This window comes from Tetrao urogallus, assembly GCF_951394365.1.
Source record: "Tetrao urogallus genome assembly, chromosome: 1".
Classification (NCBI taxonomy): domain Eukaryota; kingdom Metazoa; phylum Chordata; class Aves; order Galliformes; family Phasianidae; genus Tetrao; species Tetrao urogallus.
Genome location: NC_136813.1, coordinates 30,444,672 through 30,461,586, shown reverse-complemented (window position 1 = coordinate 30,461,586; position 16,915 = coordinate 30,444,672). Strand labels below are relative to the sequence as shown.

The 16,915-nt window shown below is 44.0% G+C and overlaps 1 protein-coding gene across 1 annotated transcript; it reads right to left on the bottom strand.

Annotated features, from left to right (window-relative positions):
* Window positions 1–5,803: 5,803 nt before the first annotated feature.
* Window positions 5,804–15,784, bottom strand: MTRF1 (mitochondrial translation release factor 1). Its single transcript, XM_079542747.1, has 9 exons — window positions 15,319–15,784; window positions 11,992–12,083; window positions 11,052–11,133; window positions 10,702–10,809; window positions 10,438–10,610; window positions 8,903–9,020; window positions 7,680–7,816; window positions 6,291–6,389; window positions 5,804–5,946 (listed from the first exon to the last, which is right to left on the bottom strand). Exons 1-9 carry the CDS (start codon window positions 15,752–15,754, stop codon window positions 5,824–5,826), a joined length of 1,368 nt encoding a protein of 455 aa, XP_079398873.1. The 5' UTR covers window positions 15,755–15,784; the 3' UTR covers window positions 5,804–5,823.
* Between the last annotated feature and the right edge of the window lie 1,131 nt (window positions 15,785–16,915).

Sequence of the window (16,915 nt, the reverse complement as noted above, 5' to 3'; positions counted from 1 at the left end):
TTTCCCCAATTTGGTAAATGTTTGTTGTTGTTGTTTGACCCTCGTAGACCAAATCTTTGCCACGGTACCACTTGAATGCAATGCTCAGATTGTGAACAGGGAGAGTTGGTCACAGTGTGGGTCTGAGTTTAAATTCACTGCCTGTGCATTTATAAATGGCTCGCTCCTTTTTCCCCCTGAAAATAATGTTATTCAGATGCATATTTTGGCATCTCAGAAAAGGAGTAAAAAACGATTTTATGCTGCTTGGCATCCTTGATTTGTTGTTTGTTTTTTTCCCAAGTTGTGCCACCCCTTTTCAGTACTTTTCTAAATTATTGGTGTCTTCCTCAAACTGTCTTCCTCCAGTATTGCGATATATGCAAATCTCTGTGTCATCGCTGTGCCGCAGTGCCAGTGAACGCCTCCTCCTGTCCCCAGCTCTTGGATTTTCTCAAGAATTTGTTTTCCTGAGACAGAATTCATTCCGCTCCTCATACAGGGCTTGCATACCTTCCATCCTTGAGCTTTTAGGTTCCAAGCTGTCTGTATCCCTTCCGTTGCTGCTGCAGCCCTTTGCTCATGGCCTGTCAGGTACCTCTGTGCCGTCTCTGTTGGAACCACCTGTCAAACTGTCTCACCTTCTACCTGCTGTTTGTCCTATGAACCACGAGAGTCACTGCTGTGACCAACCAGCCAAGCTTTGGGATTTTGTTTGGGGTTTTCATCATTTGTTTTACAGGAGTGGTGTGAAATATGGAGTCGTTCGAAGCCCTCATTTTCTTTTGTGTTATCTGTAAAGCTGAGCAGTTGTTCTCTGTAAGAATTCTCTGTCGGAATGACAAAATACTGCAAGCCTTTGAAGTGGAGTTTATACAGAAATACCAAATAAAGCTTTTACTGAAATGATCTGTATTGCTGTTGCTCACATATTCAAGGTGTTTTAGATAATCTAACATTTACTGGTCATTTGCAGTACTGGGGCCTGTCCTGTATCTCACTGATGACCTGGACGAAGGCATTGGGTGCACCCTCAGTAAGCTTGCAGATGACACCAGGCTGGGAGGAACTGTTGATCTGCCTGGGGGCAGGAAGGCTCTACAGAGGGATCTGGACAGGCTGGGTTGCTGGGCTGGGGCCAATGGGATGAGGTTCAACATGACCAAGTGCCAGGTCCTGCACTTTGGCCACAACAACCCCAGGCAACGCTATAGGCTTGGGGCAGTGGCTGGAAGACTGGAAGAAATGAACCTGGGGGTGTTGGTCAGTGCTTGGCTGAATGTGAGCCAGCAGTGTGCCCAGGTGGCCGAGAAGGCCAATGGCATCCTGGCTCATATCAGAAATAATGTTGCCAGCAGGAGCAGAGAAGTGATCATCCCTCTGTCCTCAGTTCTGATGAGGCCGCACCTTGAGTGCTGTGCTCAGTTTTGGGCCCCTCACTGCAAGAAAGACATTGAGGCTCTGGAGTGTGTCCAGAGAAAGGCAACAAAGCTGAGAAGGGTCTGGAGCACAAGGCTTATGAGGAGCAGCTCAGGGAACTGGGATTATTCAGTCTAGAGAAGAGGAGGCTCAGGAGAGACCTTATCACTCTCTACAGCTCCCTGAAAGCAGGTTGTAGCAAGGTGGGGGTCAGCCTCTCCTCCCACATAATTAGCACTAGGACAGGAGGGATGGCCTCAAGTTGCACCAGGGGAGATTCATGTTGGACGTTAGGAAAAATTTATTGCCTGAAAGAGAGGTCCCTGGAATAGGGAGGTGGTGGAGTCCCTGCCCCTAGATGTTGTACTAAGGGACGTAGCTTAGTGGGGAAACATTGGTGGTAGGTAGATGGTTGGACTCAACGGGTTTGGAGGTCTCTTCCAACTTTAGTGATTCTATGGCTGTATGATTTATGGGTGCATGTTCTGTTCAAAATGGGAATATAAACTGGAGGTGTAAACAGGGAGGTGCTCATTAAAAGAAATGCTGTTTAGTTTGTGGTCAGCACTGCAGTGCTTCCCAGCAGTGCACTGTGCAGTTGCTGGCAATGGATTTACTCATTCAGACTGTATCTAAGTATATAAAATTCTTGATGGTAACGCAGCTGTTGGTCTCAAGAATGAGAAGCAACAGAGAGTTAAAGATGTGCACTTCAGAGAGGTGGCAATGTGTGCAGATTATTCAACAATGCCTTTCCTGATAAAAAATCTTCCTGTCAACATGATCATTTGGCAGCTTATTATTATTTGTTTACAAAAAGTTAAAAATAACTATGCAGCACCACTAAGCAGCTAGCATGAAATTGGGTGACTTAGGGCAACCAGAATATGAAATATTCAGCTTTATAGCTAGCAACGTCTCTCCTTTTAAGTGAATTATAGAATCACAGAATGGTCTGGGTTGAAAAGGCCCACAGTGATCATCTAATTCCAACCCCCTGCTATGTGCAGGGTCGCCAACCAGCAGACCAGGCTGCCCAGAGCCACATCCAGCCTGGCCTTGAATGCCTCTGGGGATGGGGCATCTGGGAATGGGGCTCAATGACAGTGAGCAGCTCACTGCATCATGGGAATACACCCGTCTGCAGGGCCAGGATCTCTGCTACTTTCCCTTCTGCATTCTGCTGATGATTCACTGAAAGTCATCAGAACAAGGTAGCAGTGCTGGTCTATTTACGTATAGAAGATAAGAACCCGTCTTTCCTCCATCACAACACCTTACACTTTACTTTTTCTCCGTCCCTGGAGGCACTCAAAGCCAGGTTGGTTGGATGGGGCTCTGGGCAGCAGGATCTGATGGGTGGCACTGGCCACAGGGTTGAAGCTGGCTGGGCTTTGAGGTTCCTTTGAATCCAAGCCGTTTTGTGATTCTATGAGTATTTCATTATAGTTCTGTTTATTCAAAATAATACAGATAACACGTATGCATAACTCAGCAGAGCACTGTAAGTACACCTGTGCCTATGTAGACAGCGTCACGTTCCACTAGCCCTGCCTTTCAGCTGAATTAAGAGACAACTCTTGGCTACAAAAGGAATCCTCGTCATTCTAACACCGAGAGGAAAACCCCCGATAGGTAGCACAGGTACCAGGATCTGAGTGATGAAGTGGAGGTTGTACCAAGCCACAGCCCATGAGGACGACCTCACATCACAAGAAGCATTTCTGGTTGACCCATTGGGTATCCCGACCCTGGCAGCAGACGCACTCTGTATGTGAGTTCTGATCCATCCTCTGTCGTGTGAAACAAGCTGGGTTTTGTGGCCAGAGCAAGAAGATGATGCTATTTGTGTAGCCAGTGCTAGAGGTCTCAGGTATCTGCACACAACTGTAGCTAGGTCTTGGAAACAACAGCTGAGAGACATAGAATTCCAGGGGTCGGGTAGGCGGCAAATACAATCTTTTTCATTTGAAAACTTCTTTCTCCTTGATGTTTTGACAACCACTGCATTAAAGGTAAGGAAGTTTTATAGGTGTCCAAGTGAAACCTATATTAGAAAAGCCAAATTCTTTTACCTCGAGAAGTAAAAGAAAACAGTTCTCCAGCTTGTTTCACAGAATCACAGAATTGTAGGGGTTGGAAGGGACCTCCAGAGATCATCGAGTCCAACCCCACTGCCAAAGCAGGTTCCCTACAGCAGGTCACACAGGTAGGCATCCAGGCAGGACTTGAACATCTCCAGAGGAGACTCCACAACCTCCCTGGGCAGCCTGTTCCAGTGAAACAGGCTTATTTGTATGAATGGTGTTTATCTGTCTCCCAAGAAGTAATTTATTTACACTATGCTAGCATCCAAGATAAAAAAGGCACAAAACTTAACTCCTTGCCTTAAGAATCTTACCTTGAAAAAGAATAAAACTGCAGCAAAGCCACTGCCTTGGCTGCAGACAGGAGGATCATCTCTGGAGAGGAATTTTCCTGTGGGATGGAGCCTACTCAAACTTCCTTGGAAGTGAGGAGTGGACCGAGGCCAAAAAAAGGTGCAAGGCACGTACACAGAGTTTGCAGCCCCCAGCAGGCTCATTGCATGAGTTATCACTGGTTTGACAGTACTGCAGAACTGAGAGCTGAGGTGTGCATGTACCTGCAGGCAGTCAACGCAGTCAACAACTCTGAAGTCATACAATAATGAGCTCACTCTCGATTTATAGAGCTACAAATGAAAAAAACCAAAGATTTTGTAATTCAAAGCGTTGAAAGCATGTCAAGAATTTGCAAACAAAACTTGTGAAGACTGTGCAAAAACACACAAATTGAAAAATTAATTCTGATTCTATCTAAATTTAAAACTGTTACTATATATGCTATGTATACTATAAAATGCTGAAGATTCAGTATTGAAATACTGTTTTTTTTCTTGAAATAATTGATATTTTCTCAGGGCTTGTATCATTCTTGATTACAAAGTGGACGTGCAGATATTGTGGTTGGCTTAAGTGTAATTTAAGTCGTAACAATGAATGGACTCTTCACATCCAAAACACAGTGCAGAGCCATTGAAAAGCACACTTTGGGAAGAGCAGGATAAAGAAAGGGATGCATTGACTGAGCAGCCAGCCTGGTTCAGTGCCACACTTGTGTAATTTTGGGTGATGTGTAAGAAGTGAGCATGTCTGCTTCTGCCTGCTGCCTGCCTACGCACCAGTGCGTGTTGAGCACATTGCACGATGCGTGCTGAGGGGAAAACATGAATGCAGGCCCTGCTAAAGCTGAGCTCTCTACAGATGCCTGGTTTGCCCTCAGCGCCAGGCACACATTCCCAAAGACATCAGTGCAGAAGCTGAATTCCAGGTGCACCTTATTTACTAAAATACATCGACGGTGTGAACTCACTTTCTGTCAACAGGCAGAAAGCTGCCCGTTGTCATGGTCGAACTCCTTCCAAAGTGTTGTCACCTTCATGTGATTCTATAGCAAGCACTTTTGCACCCAGCACAGCACGTGCTCCACACCCACCTTCAGCTGACCCAAGAATGCCTGCAAGAGCACTGATGGGCACAGCTGCCCCTTGTCAAAGTAGCTTTGACTTTGTACGTGTCCTGTAACAAAATTAAGCATCCTAACATGGAGGATTTTTGAAAGGACTCCATTTAGGAAGTTCTACAGCAAAGCCACTGCCTTGGCTGCAGACAGGAGGATCATCTCTGGAGAGGAATTTTCCTGTGGGACAGAGCCTACTCACATTTCCTTGGAAGTGAGGAGTGGACCGAGGCCAAAAAAAGGTGCAAGGCACATACACAGAGTTTGCAGCCCCCAGCAGGCTCATTGCATGAGTTTATCCACCTCAATCGGTGGATAAAAATGATACAAATAAGTGCTATTGACAAAGTCAGATTCTAAGCTATGTAAGGGGAGGTTAGGTTCTTTCACCTGGATCACAGAAATCACAGAACCACCGAATCACAGAATGGCCTGGGTTGAAAAGGACCACAGTGATCATCTAGTTTCAACCCGCCTGCTATGTGCAGGGTCACCAACCACCAGACCAGGCTGCCCAGAGCCACATCCAGCCTGGGATGGACATCTCCTACCTCCAGAGCAAAATGTGCAGTATGTGGTACTTCTTCTTCTCCATCACCACAATTCTACATCTGTCCAGCCACAATATGGATGAGAGAAGAACTGGCTTCAAAAAGCCCTGCTGCCAAGACAGAAGGTATGTGCACACAGTAATCAGTGACTCTTCTTTTCTGCTAGGGGAGATGTAGTAAATTCAACCCATAAAATTCATTTGTGCCAAGGCATGAAAAGAGCAATAGCACATATTGAAAAACAGAGGCATAGATTTTAATCAATCTGTTATCCATTTTATATCCATTTTATTTAGTTACAAACCCAGTTCTGCTTTAATTCCACACAAGATCTTCAGCATCCTTCTCCTCCCATGGACTGCAGGTTTTCTAGATACTCTGTGAGAGCCTCCATCTCCGCAAACTCCAGCAGCCTGTTTATTAGCTTATCCAGTTCCTCTTTCCCACTCAGAATTTCCTATGGGAAAATAACAGCAGACCAAAGCATTACAGAGGATACTTCAGTACCATTCTGCAGTGGGGACTACTCCAGGAGTTCTCACAGAGCTCACTAAGGAGGACTACATATTGAGCATCATTCATTCATATAGCTGGAGAGAAATACACAGAGCCCTAGGTCAGCTCGTTATTTCCTGAAGAAAGGCAGAGAAGTGTAGGCTTCTTGAATTAGTCGTGTTCTATTAGATGTGAATAGCCATGTGATTTCCCCATATATTTTAAATTATTTTCACAAGGTTGCAGTTTGCTTTACGTGGCACAGTTAAGTATCCAAGTCTTAAAACCCTCCTAAGCAACCATTACCTTGATATTGCGTGCATCATACGAGATCCTGTGGTCAGTGACTCTGTCCTGGGTGAAGTTGTAAGTACGAATTCTCTCTGACTGGGCTCTTGTTCCCAACTGTAGCAGAGCACCACAGGAATAGAACAAGAATTACGTCAGTCTCAAAAGCCATGGAAGGCAGAAGGCATTCCCACAAAAGGCAGTGAGTGGGAGCCATTCGTAACAGTAGCAGCACAACCGATGTCTGCTTCACAGAGGATGGCAAAGGGGTTTGCTAACATCAGGCCGTCAGAAAAGAGCGGAGGGTAAATCGAGCGGACACAGAGGAGTCCTCTGGTGGTGAAGTAAAGCAGTGCAATCAGTTCGAAAAGACTTCATGCTCAACTCCAAGTGTAGCTTGGTTGCACGGTTAAGCATTGTATTAAAAACGACAACTACACGCTGAAAACTACTTAGAGAAATGAGTGTCTACTTGTACGAGCTGCTTTTTTCTTTTAAATTCCACCTGCACTCACATTTGTATTTCAAAAGAAGGGATTTTATATATTCTGAATCACTATAAAAGCTAATTCACTGTAGCCTGATTTTCTACAGCATTAACATAAATGTAAATCTCAAGTCCTTTAATGCAGCCTTGAGAACTCTCGAGCAAAAATGATTAACAGCAGATAAATGGCTCACCGATTACAGAGACAGAGTTAATAATCTGCAGGAACAACACACTGACACACAGCCTGAAGTGAGCAATTAAATGGCTAAGCTGGAAGCGGTGGAACGCTGAAGAATTCTGGTCTTGCCAAGTATTTTTATTCTTGTTGGTCGCTATTGAAGTTTGCACTGCAAACAGCAAAATACTCAAAGAATGGGAAAAGAATGTTGGCACACTTAAGAGGAAAGTACAGCCTGCAGCATAACTTGAGGCAACTCGGATTTGAAGTTTCTTCTTTCAGAGGTTACTTAACCCACAGCAAACACGCTGGTACAGAGCTGTGAAATGGCAGGCTCCTTTGTGTACTTGCTTCTCCCAGAAGCTACACCAGCTTGTCAAACACCGTGCTTTAGAAACGGCCTAAAATACAACCCCAAGAACTTCTGATCTGAATTTTGGCTGCTGCTCTAGCTGTGTAGCACAATGTTGGGTGCCGAGTACTGCTTTTTGGGTCATTGCAGCTACATTCTTATGTTTCTCTTCTTTCCACCCACAGTCTGTGGCTCTTTCATTACCTGAAAATTCTACGCTAGGGCTGAACTGGGATAAGCAAACAACGGATGTGCAGTTTCAAAGCAGAGTTAGCATCTTGACACCCAGGATTCTCCTTCTAAGCACAATTTATCAGACACAGACACTCGGAGAAACACCCCTACAACAAAGCACCCTTCCCAAGTTCATCAGTCATCCTTTCTCACCTGCAGTTTCCTGGCGCTCTGCTCTTGACTCAGTTGTTTTTCAATGATCTGCTGGTACAGCTTAGCTCTCAGCGTCCTCAGAGCTATTTCCTTGTTCATCTGCTGCGATCTCTCCTGCTGGCACTCAACCACCACCCCTTCACAGTAGAATATCAGATAGAGCAGAGCAAAAAGCCCATTCAAACACAGAACAAACAAGCTAAATTAATTCAATCACATTAGGCAAATGACACCTTCTAGGAGTGCTCATTTTTAGGGCCTTTCAGCTGCAGGATAAAAAGTCATTTTAACACAATGTCTCAAGACATTAGCATGTTTTTAAACTCCTCACAGCTGCACCAGGAGCTTTGTTTGCTGCTACAGAAAAGCTAGGGATACTGTGAGATTCCATAAAGCAAACAGTTCTCATTGGAATTATTCTCTGGACGCTGCCTCCAGAGGACAGGTTTACTCCAGGTAGTTGTCACACACTGCAAAAGTGAAGTTGCTGAATCTACAAGAGCATGCTTAAAAAAATGTAATGTGGGTTTTGAATGTCTTCATCTACACGAGCTCTTGGAAACTGGAAAGTTCCTTATTTTAGAAGAGGAGAGCATCAGAGCCATACTAGAGAGCCTTAAGCTGAATTATAAATAATGAAATAAGATAAAAAGGTCTGATTTTTTGTTTTTTTACTTCCTGTCTGATTTCCAAAATGAAAAGCCCAAAGCCCTTTTATCAGGTTGGACAGATACAGGCCCACTGAACTTCAGTACAAGTAAATCCTAAGAAAGACAGAATGGTTCAGTACCTATGCTAACTTCCCATCAGTATATTTTCTTTCCTACTTAACTTTGGATAGCATTATCTAGTACTAAATGGAAATCTTCAAGCTCCTCTTTCTGCCTACTGCAGCTAGGCAAAGTTCACCCTTAGCTGACAATGGCCGTTCCTCCTGAATCAGTCAGCACAAATTATTTACATTTTCCACCCCATCCCCGAGATCCTCCATTTATTCTTTCATCCTTCAAAGACAGTGTGTTCATTAAGCATAACAGCAGCATGTTGGTCATCGTACCACTCCTCAAGTTCCTCTTCCCACACGCCGCTTTGTTAGAAGACGACAGAACAAAAAGGGGCTACTGACTTCTTGGTAGATGGCACGACCCTGCAGACTTACAGAGTCACAAGCTTTCATTCCAGAATGCAGAGTGCTTAGAATTACCAACCGCAGCCAGACTCACCTGTGGGAAGATGTACAACCCTCACAGCACTGTCAGTTTTGTTGACGTGTTGCCCTCCTGCTCCTTTGGCCCGGAATGTGTCTATACGCAGATCTTTGGGATCCACTTTAACATCAACCTAAAATCAAAGAAAACTACTGTTTTCTGCTCTTCCTAAATTATTTTGACTGCCTTTTCAGTGATAGAGTAAAAGAAATCACTTATTAAAAACCCACTAATTTTCAACTGTACTTGAGTATCAGCTACAATCATTATCATAGAAACATACAATGGTTTGGGTTGGAAGGAACCTTTAAGATCCTCCAGCTCCAACCCCCTGCTGTAGGCAGGGACACCTCCCTCTACACCAGGTTGCTCAAAGCCCCATCCAGCCTGGCCTTGAATACTTACAGAGAGGGGAATCCACAGCCTCTCTGGGCAACCTGTTCCAGTGTCTCACCACCATCACAGTCAAGAATTTCTTCCTAATATCTACTCTAAATCTATTATTTTCCAATTTAAGACCATTTTCCCTCATCCTGTTGATCCATGCCCTTCTAACAAGTCCCTCCCCAGCTTTCCTGTAGGCCCCCTTCAGGTACTGGAAGCCCGCTATGAGATCTTCTTGGAGCCTTCTCCTCTCCAGGCTGAACAGCCCCAGCTCTCTCAGCCTGTCCTTATAGTGGAGGTGCTCCAGCCCTCTGATCATCTTTGTGGCCCTCATCTGGACCTGCCCTTGCTCCAGATCCCTCAGAAAACAAGGTACGCCTGCATGGGAAGCTAAAAGAATGAGTTCCATGAGTCAAGCCTGAGGGATTTTTGCAACACTGATTAAAAACATCTACCTGGGGAAACATTAGGTGTATCCAGATCCAGCTAAGGATAGGAGTCCATGATGATGTGGACCAAGTTTGAGCTCAGTGGATACGAAAGCAACATTCAGATCTGACCAGTGTTGCAAGGAAAGCACTACAAGGAAGCAGGAGAATTTGCAGGAAAAGTCTACAAGATCTGGTTTTGGTTATTCTTTGTATAACTTGCTAGTTTTAGACAGATCTGGTGGTATCAGAAAAATCTCAGGAAGACCACCCAACACGCTCATTCAAATGCAAAGCATACAGTCCTTGATTGAACACCGACAATTTAAATGAACAAAAACGTAGTAAAGGACTTGCTGAGTCACTTTCCTAGGCAACACTGAATATTTTCTCGGATATATCCCCCATCTTAATATGTGACTTAATTCAAAGCTGGCTCGCTCCAGTTTTGCAGGCACTGGGGCTGGAACACTCCTTGAAATGACCACCGATGCGCTCGCTTTTTCAGGCAGTAGCAAACATTTGTGAAGTCGCTTCTGACAACCCATTTAAAAATGTAAGGTACACAGCCAAGTCCTGCTGCCTTCCAGAACCACAGAGCCTGTGGTTTTACTCGCTGAGACTTGCTCAAAGCACTTGGGTTTCAATAAAATCCCCTAACAGTACCGTGGTTTTAAATAACACCCACTCCAGTGCCAGCAACACACTTCCTTGTTGCTGAGATGAACAGATAGTTACCTCCTCTGGCTGAGGGAGCACAATAACTGACATTGTCCCCGTATGAATACGCTGCATTCTCGATGACAGCCCGGTCTCAGGGATTCGCTGGACTCTGTGAGTCCCTCCTTCATATTTCAGATGCCTGTAGACATCATCTCCTGAAATATGAGCAGCCGCGTGATGCAACCCACCTATAGAGACAAATAACGCGTGGAAAGCACAGCCCACAAACACAGCCTTCAATGTCGTTGTCTGCATGGAACGTCTGGAGAACTACTGTACCTATCTCAGCTGGCACGTAGTTCAGAATGTCAAAGGTCCAGCATTTATAGCCCGCATAGTTCTGGTACATCTCAAACATTTCTTTAGTGAACTGTTGGCAGATGTCACCTATAAATATAAAGGCGCTACAACATAAATAGCAGTTTGCAAAACGGCAGCCATGGGTTTGAAGATTTCACTGCAACTGTATTCGCGCTCATAAAACAGATTAATGCTGATAATAAATAATACAGATTAAGGAAGTATGGCTTTATGCCACTGAAGTGTAAAAACGCATTAAGAATAACCCGTAAGAGACTTAAAAAGTTGGATGAAGGTTCGGAGTAATCTTTAGTGGAGAGTTTGCTGACCTCCAGTTGTTCTGCCAGCTGTCACTTCTAATATAACGTGACTTTTATCATACTTCTCCTTTGGCACTAGAAGCTGGAAAAGCTGAAAAGAGAAAAGAAGGGGAGAGAAAAAAAAAAAAAGAATGTCACTATCTCTTTCATGACTGTATCTCCTTTTAATGAAGTTTACAGCCAGCCTTCACAAATGCCACGGCTTGAGCACGCACAGCCACGGATTTCTATTGGCAAATGAATAAGTAGGACTAAAAACTGTCCAAGTCCAAAGGCTGTTGCAGCTCAGTGCAGTTGGTGTGGAAATGGGATACGTTGGTGCATCCACAGGAAAGCTAGCTGAAAATTCGATCCCACAGCGTCAGGTGCCTGGTCACCCACTGCAGCCCCAACTACCTTGGAGCACAAAGTTACCAGCTATTGCCCAGCCACTCTTCACACAAACATGAACCTTACGTTTCAGAAGGTTCTATTTCCCATTTTCTCAATCTCAGCATAGAAATGAGCCCAAACACAGAGCTTTCTACCGAACTTTTTCAGCTTCTCTGCTTATAATTTATGTTCCTGCTCATGGGGAGCTGCCAGCTGAAGAGAAAATGAAATACTGAAGGTTCCAATCAGAAACCTTTTCAAGAATGCACGCTCTGCTGCCACAAGAGTTACTTGGATGTCACGCAAGGTCTCAACAGCACAGACAGCTTCACATCCCCTTCAGCATCTCCAGATGGACAAGCAAGCAAGCAGAAATGCCTAAAATAATTAGCTTCCAAGATGCATTTGTCAGTAAGAAGCTTATCAGTAATTAATGTTGCCATGTCTTCTCAGGGAAAATAGAGAAGCTGGCCTTCTGTTTCATTAAATGCAAGTGTCAGAGTCTATTGGCAAGATCACAAAGGAACATTTTCCTGACATTTATTTATGAAGCTGTGTATTTTTACCTCAGGCTCACCTTTCTGCACAGTGTGTTGATTTTTTTATCGAGGGCTTCCTTCTCTTCTAAGGCAAGCTCTAGCAGTTGCTTCTCTTCTCTGCTGCCCAGCTCTAAATTCCAACAATAGGAATAAATGTTAGCCAGTCTTACTTAGCTTACAGCAGATCGTAATACAGCTGTCAAAAGACACACTTTACAGCATTTAAAAGCTTGCAGTGCATGCAGTTCCATTGTGCCAGCAGGAAATATCAAAGAAGAGCAGTTGAAGCCAGGATGTGTATTGCTAACTAAATGACTGCATTTTCCAGAGGCGCTGGAAGGAGCTGAGATATATTACTTCCCAGCCTCCTGGCTATGACTCCAAGTCAGCATCACACAAATGCCAGTCCCACCTGACAGTTACTTGCTGCCAATTATAGTATACTGACAGTTATGTGACAGAGACTGACAGTGCAGAGGCAAACCCACCAAGAGATTTAACAAAATATGTCAAAAACACGCTTGGAGAAAAGAGTGCCTGAGTTTTCTTTACCACTATTTCACATGCAACAAGACTTTCCATTTCTAGACTAGCATAGAAACTGCTATCTGTGCAGTACTTTGCAGCCAGCTCATTAGGATGAGCATTAAAAATGTAAGTATGATGACAATTACACAGGTTCTAACCTTCTGCCTCCTGCTAATCAAGCAATCAATGAGATATAAGAATTATGGCTTCAGCCATCAGGATGTGGAAGACCTCACTTTAACTCTTTGCTTGAAGAGATTCCCTTCCCATCTGCTCAGCCTAGGCGAGTATTTTGTCCAGTTTTGAGCTCCCCAGTACAGATGAGGCATGGAGATACTGGAATGAGTCTAGCTAAGAGCCACAGAGATAGTCCAGGATGGAAACAAAGAAAATATTAGGAGAGGTCAAGAAAACCGTCCCTGGATGCATTGAAGGCCAGGCTGGATGTGGCTCTGGACAGCCTGGTCTAGTAGTTGGTGACCCTGCCTGTGGGAGGGGAATTGAAACTAGATGATCTTTGAGGTCCTTTTCGACCCAGGCCCAAGCTATGATTTTATGAAACTGGGTTTGTTCAGCCTTAAGAAGAGCAGACTGAGGGGAGTTTTTATTGCTGTGTACAACTGACTCACAGAAAGATACTGAAAAGTTCAAGACAAAGTCTTTTCAAAGTATATTGTCATAAAACAAGACAGAAGCTGGAGCATGGGAAATTCTGATTAGGTATTAGGAAAATTATTTTGACTCTAAGGGTTGTCAGACACTGAAATGGGCCCGGGGAAGCTGTAGGATCTCTGTTCTTGGATCTATTCAACTGGACAAGACCGCAGTCGGGCTGCTCTAAGCAGTCCTGCTTTGAGTAGAACATCAGTCAAAATCACCTCCAAAAGTCTCCTTCAACCTAATCAGTCCTACAGTTCTGTGATTCAGTTGTGCTCTCCTACATTTTAGAGCTGCAAAACATTCTCAAACAGAGCTAACAGAAGCTCCAAATCTTTTCTACTACAGAGGCTCCAGTTTAGAGTAATGGAAGATGCCAATGCACGAGATCGTGCACTAAACAGACTGTTGAAAGATGGCTGGAGTCAAAACCAAAATGCCAGAATAGGGAGCACTCCTTCATTTTTTTCTCCTCAGCAGCAAGTCCCAAGAACGGAGCGGGCTGAGATGTTGAACCAGCCTTGCATACTGGACAAGGATAGTGGCAGCTCCTTCATATTCTGCTTTATAACTTACATTCCATTTTGGTTTGTTGGTTGGTTTTGTTTTTCTTTAAATAAGATATGGCAGATCCACACTTGAGCCTAGCATCCTCTGTACTTAATGCAGGAACTACATAGGTAACCCTACCTGTATGTCTCAGCTCCACCAAAAGATGGCACTGAACAGGATGGCAAGAAGCTTGAGGTACAAATGACTGCTGTCCCATTCCTACCTCCTCCCTGACCTTTATCAATTCACATAGAATTACAGAATCATGTAATGGCCAGGATTGGAAGAGACCTCAAGGATCATGAATCTCCAACCCCCCCTGCCTGAGGTACTGAAACCAGAGGGGTTGTGGATGCCCCGTCCCTGGAGGTGTTCAGGGCCAGGTTGGATGGGGCCCTGGGCAGCCTGGTCTAGTATGAAATGGGGAGGTTGGTGGCCCTGCATGTGTCAGGGGGGTTGGAGATTCATGATCCTTGAGGTCCCTTCCAACCCTGGCCATTCTTTGATTCTGTGATTCTGTAAAGTATCCACTATAGCCACTGTTTCTAAAGCACACACATACCCACTTATTTCCAAAACTGAGGAATACAGGTATTTCCTATCTTTCTTAAGCAGGCAGGAAATGTTACCAGCTATGTTTCTACAAGCTTTATTTCAACATGGCTTTTACTGATGTGTCAACATTCCATGGTTCTTTCTCCCAGAATTACCAGGAACTTCAATCCTCCTCCTCTTAAACTGCTACGTATCAATTTCTCCTTCTTTGCTTTTCCCTTCCTTAACTGTGTGAGTGCAAGTCCCATTTTTTCCAGGTCACTGTATCTTATCTTAATGTCTGTTTCGGTGTAGCAGAATGCCCCTCATTCTTCCTTCCTGCTGTACACAGTGCCTCACTCTTCTCACAGTGTGTTAGTGTATCTTTTCAAAATGTTGCACCACAAGTCCTTTTACTGCCCACCTACTTTCTTCTTCCTGAATAGTATCAAAAAGAGGGTCAAGCTCTTTTTTTTCCTTTTTTTTTTTTTTTACCCCAACTTTTACTGCAACATAGTATTGAAAAGCAGCAGCTTTTTGGATAACCATCAGCTTTCCCCATAGGACTTCTCAAATATCCTCCAAGACCTATTAAATGTTGCCATTTACATTGGAAGCTGCCAATTCAGGACCTAATTATGGCAGTTCACATAGCTTGCTTAATAAGCATCAAACTGGCTAGTTGGAATCCCATTTTAAGTGGCATGGCTGTAGTCAGTGTCTATTCAACAGGCAAGACTTGCTGATGTTTATCCTGCAGTTCATACTGCTCTTGGCTCTACCAAAAAAGAACCTAAAGCAAACATTTCCAAACTATTTCTGCAAGATGCATAGCCCTCAGAGTCCAAACAGCCCCTACTTTCCCAAGTTGGCTGCATTAAGACCTGTATTAAGAGAGATAGCATAGAAATAAAAGGAAATGTCTGGATCTAGAAAGCCTTAAAGGGACTCAAGCTCCCAGGAACAGACAATACCAGAGAGCGTTCCAGAGCTGACTTAATTCATTTAAAAGCTCTCCATGAAGGCTGAGCAATGAGGTTTATCACAAGCAAAGCCACTCTTTCAAAATGACTAAGCAGATGTGCACTCCTTACCTCTACACATGGTTTCTAATTCCCGGAGCTCGCTTTCAGCCTCTTTGATTTCTTGAAATGCAGTTGCAACTGGGGACAGATCAGCATGTCTTTTCCTCAGGGTCCTTTGCTCAAATTCATTTTTTGAATCAGCATTTAGCAGACTATTAACCTGCTGGTATTCCTTGCTCAGAGTTTCCAGATACTTCTGCACAGCCTCATGCTTCCACAATGCTCGAGAGTCCTGATGCTTCTTCCTAAGCTGACTGTGAAATGACAGAGTGAATCCAGCCGTGTCCAGCAAAGAGTCTGGCCTCCAAAATCCACGGCTGTGCAGCCTCATCACACAACTCATCTTCTTTGCAACAGAAGGAAGAGGGCAATTGTGAAGCTGACCATAACAGTAGAAACCAGAAAGCAGGTTCTTGAAAAAACAGACACTTCGTGGAGGTTTCATATCGTTTCTTATTCTTCCACTGCCTGAAATTAGCAGTATGAGACACAGAGCACTTTCACCATCTATAGAAAAGCATTTGGTTAAAGTAATAATAATAAAAATCCAACCTGTATCAAGCTCAAATTCTTTTCTTGACTACACCAACACAGATTGAACCGTTATGGACAGAACTATTCCTTTCAGTCTTAGTTTAAACTAGAAACTCTTATCAGCAACATTGTACCAGCAAAGGGATGGAAAAATCTTTTCCCTCACCTTCTCAGTGTTTATGCTGTAGAAGATCTACTCTAGATGCTGCTTTAGAGACAACAGCTTCATTTGCCATACTTCTCACTGGAGAAACTGAATCATTTCCTGCCTTACTGGCAAAACAAAAATGCTGCTGTGAGAAAACACATCTACAGTGCAGACATCAAATTCTATACGAAGAAGGTACAAAATGTGCAGTATATGCAATATCAGACCCACTACCATAAGAGAATACAACTTTGGCAGGTGGACATCAACAACATCAGGGTGATTTTGCAAAAGGTTTGTCACTGGGACTACAACATACTTGCATGAAATTACTTATCCATGTAAGTCTTACGTCAGATATGGGAACAGTGCTTTATTTCCTTCCCACGATACACTTGCAGGTAAGGAACAGACATATTTTCTATCAGAAGGGAGAGTACAAAGATGGTACTCTGAAATCCAGTCCCTTTATTTTTGCATGGTACTTGATGCACGGTTTTGCAGGACACAGGCTAACCTTAGTGTCACTGCTGCTTTGCTCATCCTACTTACTTTCATCCATGGGTCCTGTAACAAAGGACAGTCCTGTGACAGCAATGTATAGAAAAAAAGGTATTGCATCTTGCTTGCCCAGCCATCTATTTCACTGCCTATACAAACTGGAAAAGCTAGAAAGAGAGGGAAGGGCCTCTATTCTGCTTCTGCACATTCCCCAGAGCTGGCAGGCACTACCAAACTCACAGCTGCACTTTTAAGGACAATTGGATTTACAGAAAACCAACAGTAATCCTTATGGATTGTTCCAGTGACTGAGTAGTAGAGGGACACCACTTCCTTCACCAAGAATAAGTCAGAATACACAAGTCAGACTCAGCATCTGCACTCCTGGACTTAATTCCTCGGGGCACATGTTGGACTTAACTT

What these genes read in the sequence shown, in the direction of transcription:
- MTRF1 (XM_079542747.1), bottom strand. Translation starts at nt 15,754, where the DNA reads ATGAAACCTCCACGAAGTGTCTGTTTTTTCAAGAACCTGCTTTCTGGT. An exon ending in ATTAGAAACCATGTGTAGAG is followed by an intron (nt 12,084 to 15,318) that starts GTAAGGAGTGCA and finishes GTTGGAATTTAG; the next exon opens with AGCTGGGCAGCAGAGAAGAG. An exon ending in TGCTCCCTCAGCCAGAGGAG is followed by an intron (nt 9,021 to 10,437) that starts GTAACTATCTGT and finishes CTTTGATTTTAG; the next exon opens with GTTGATGTTAAAGTGGATCC.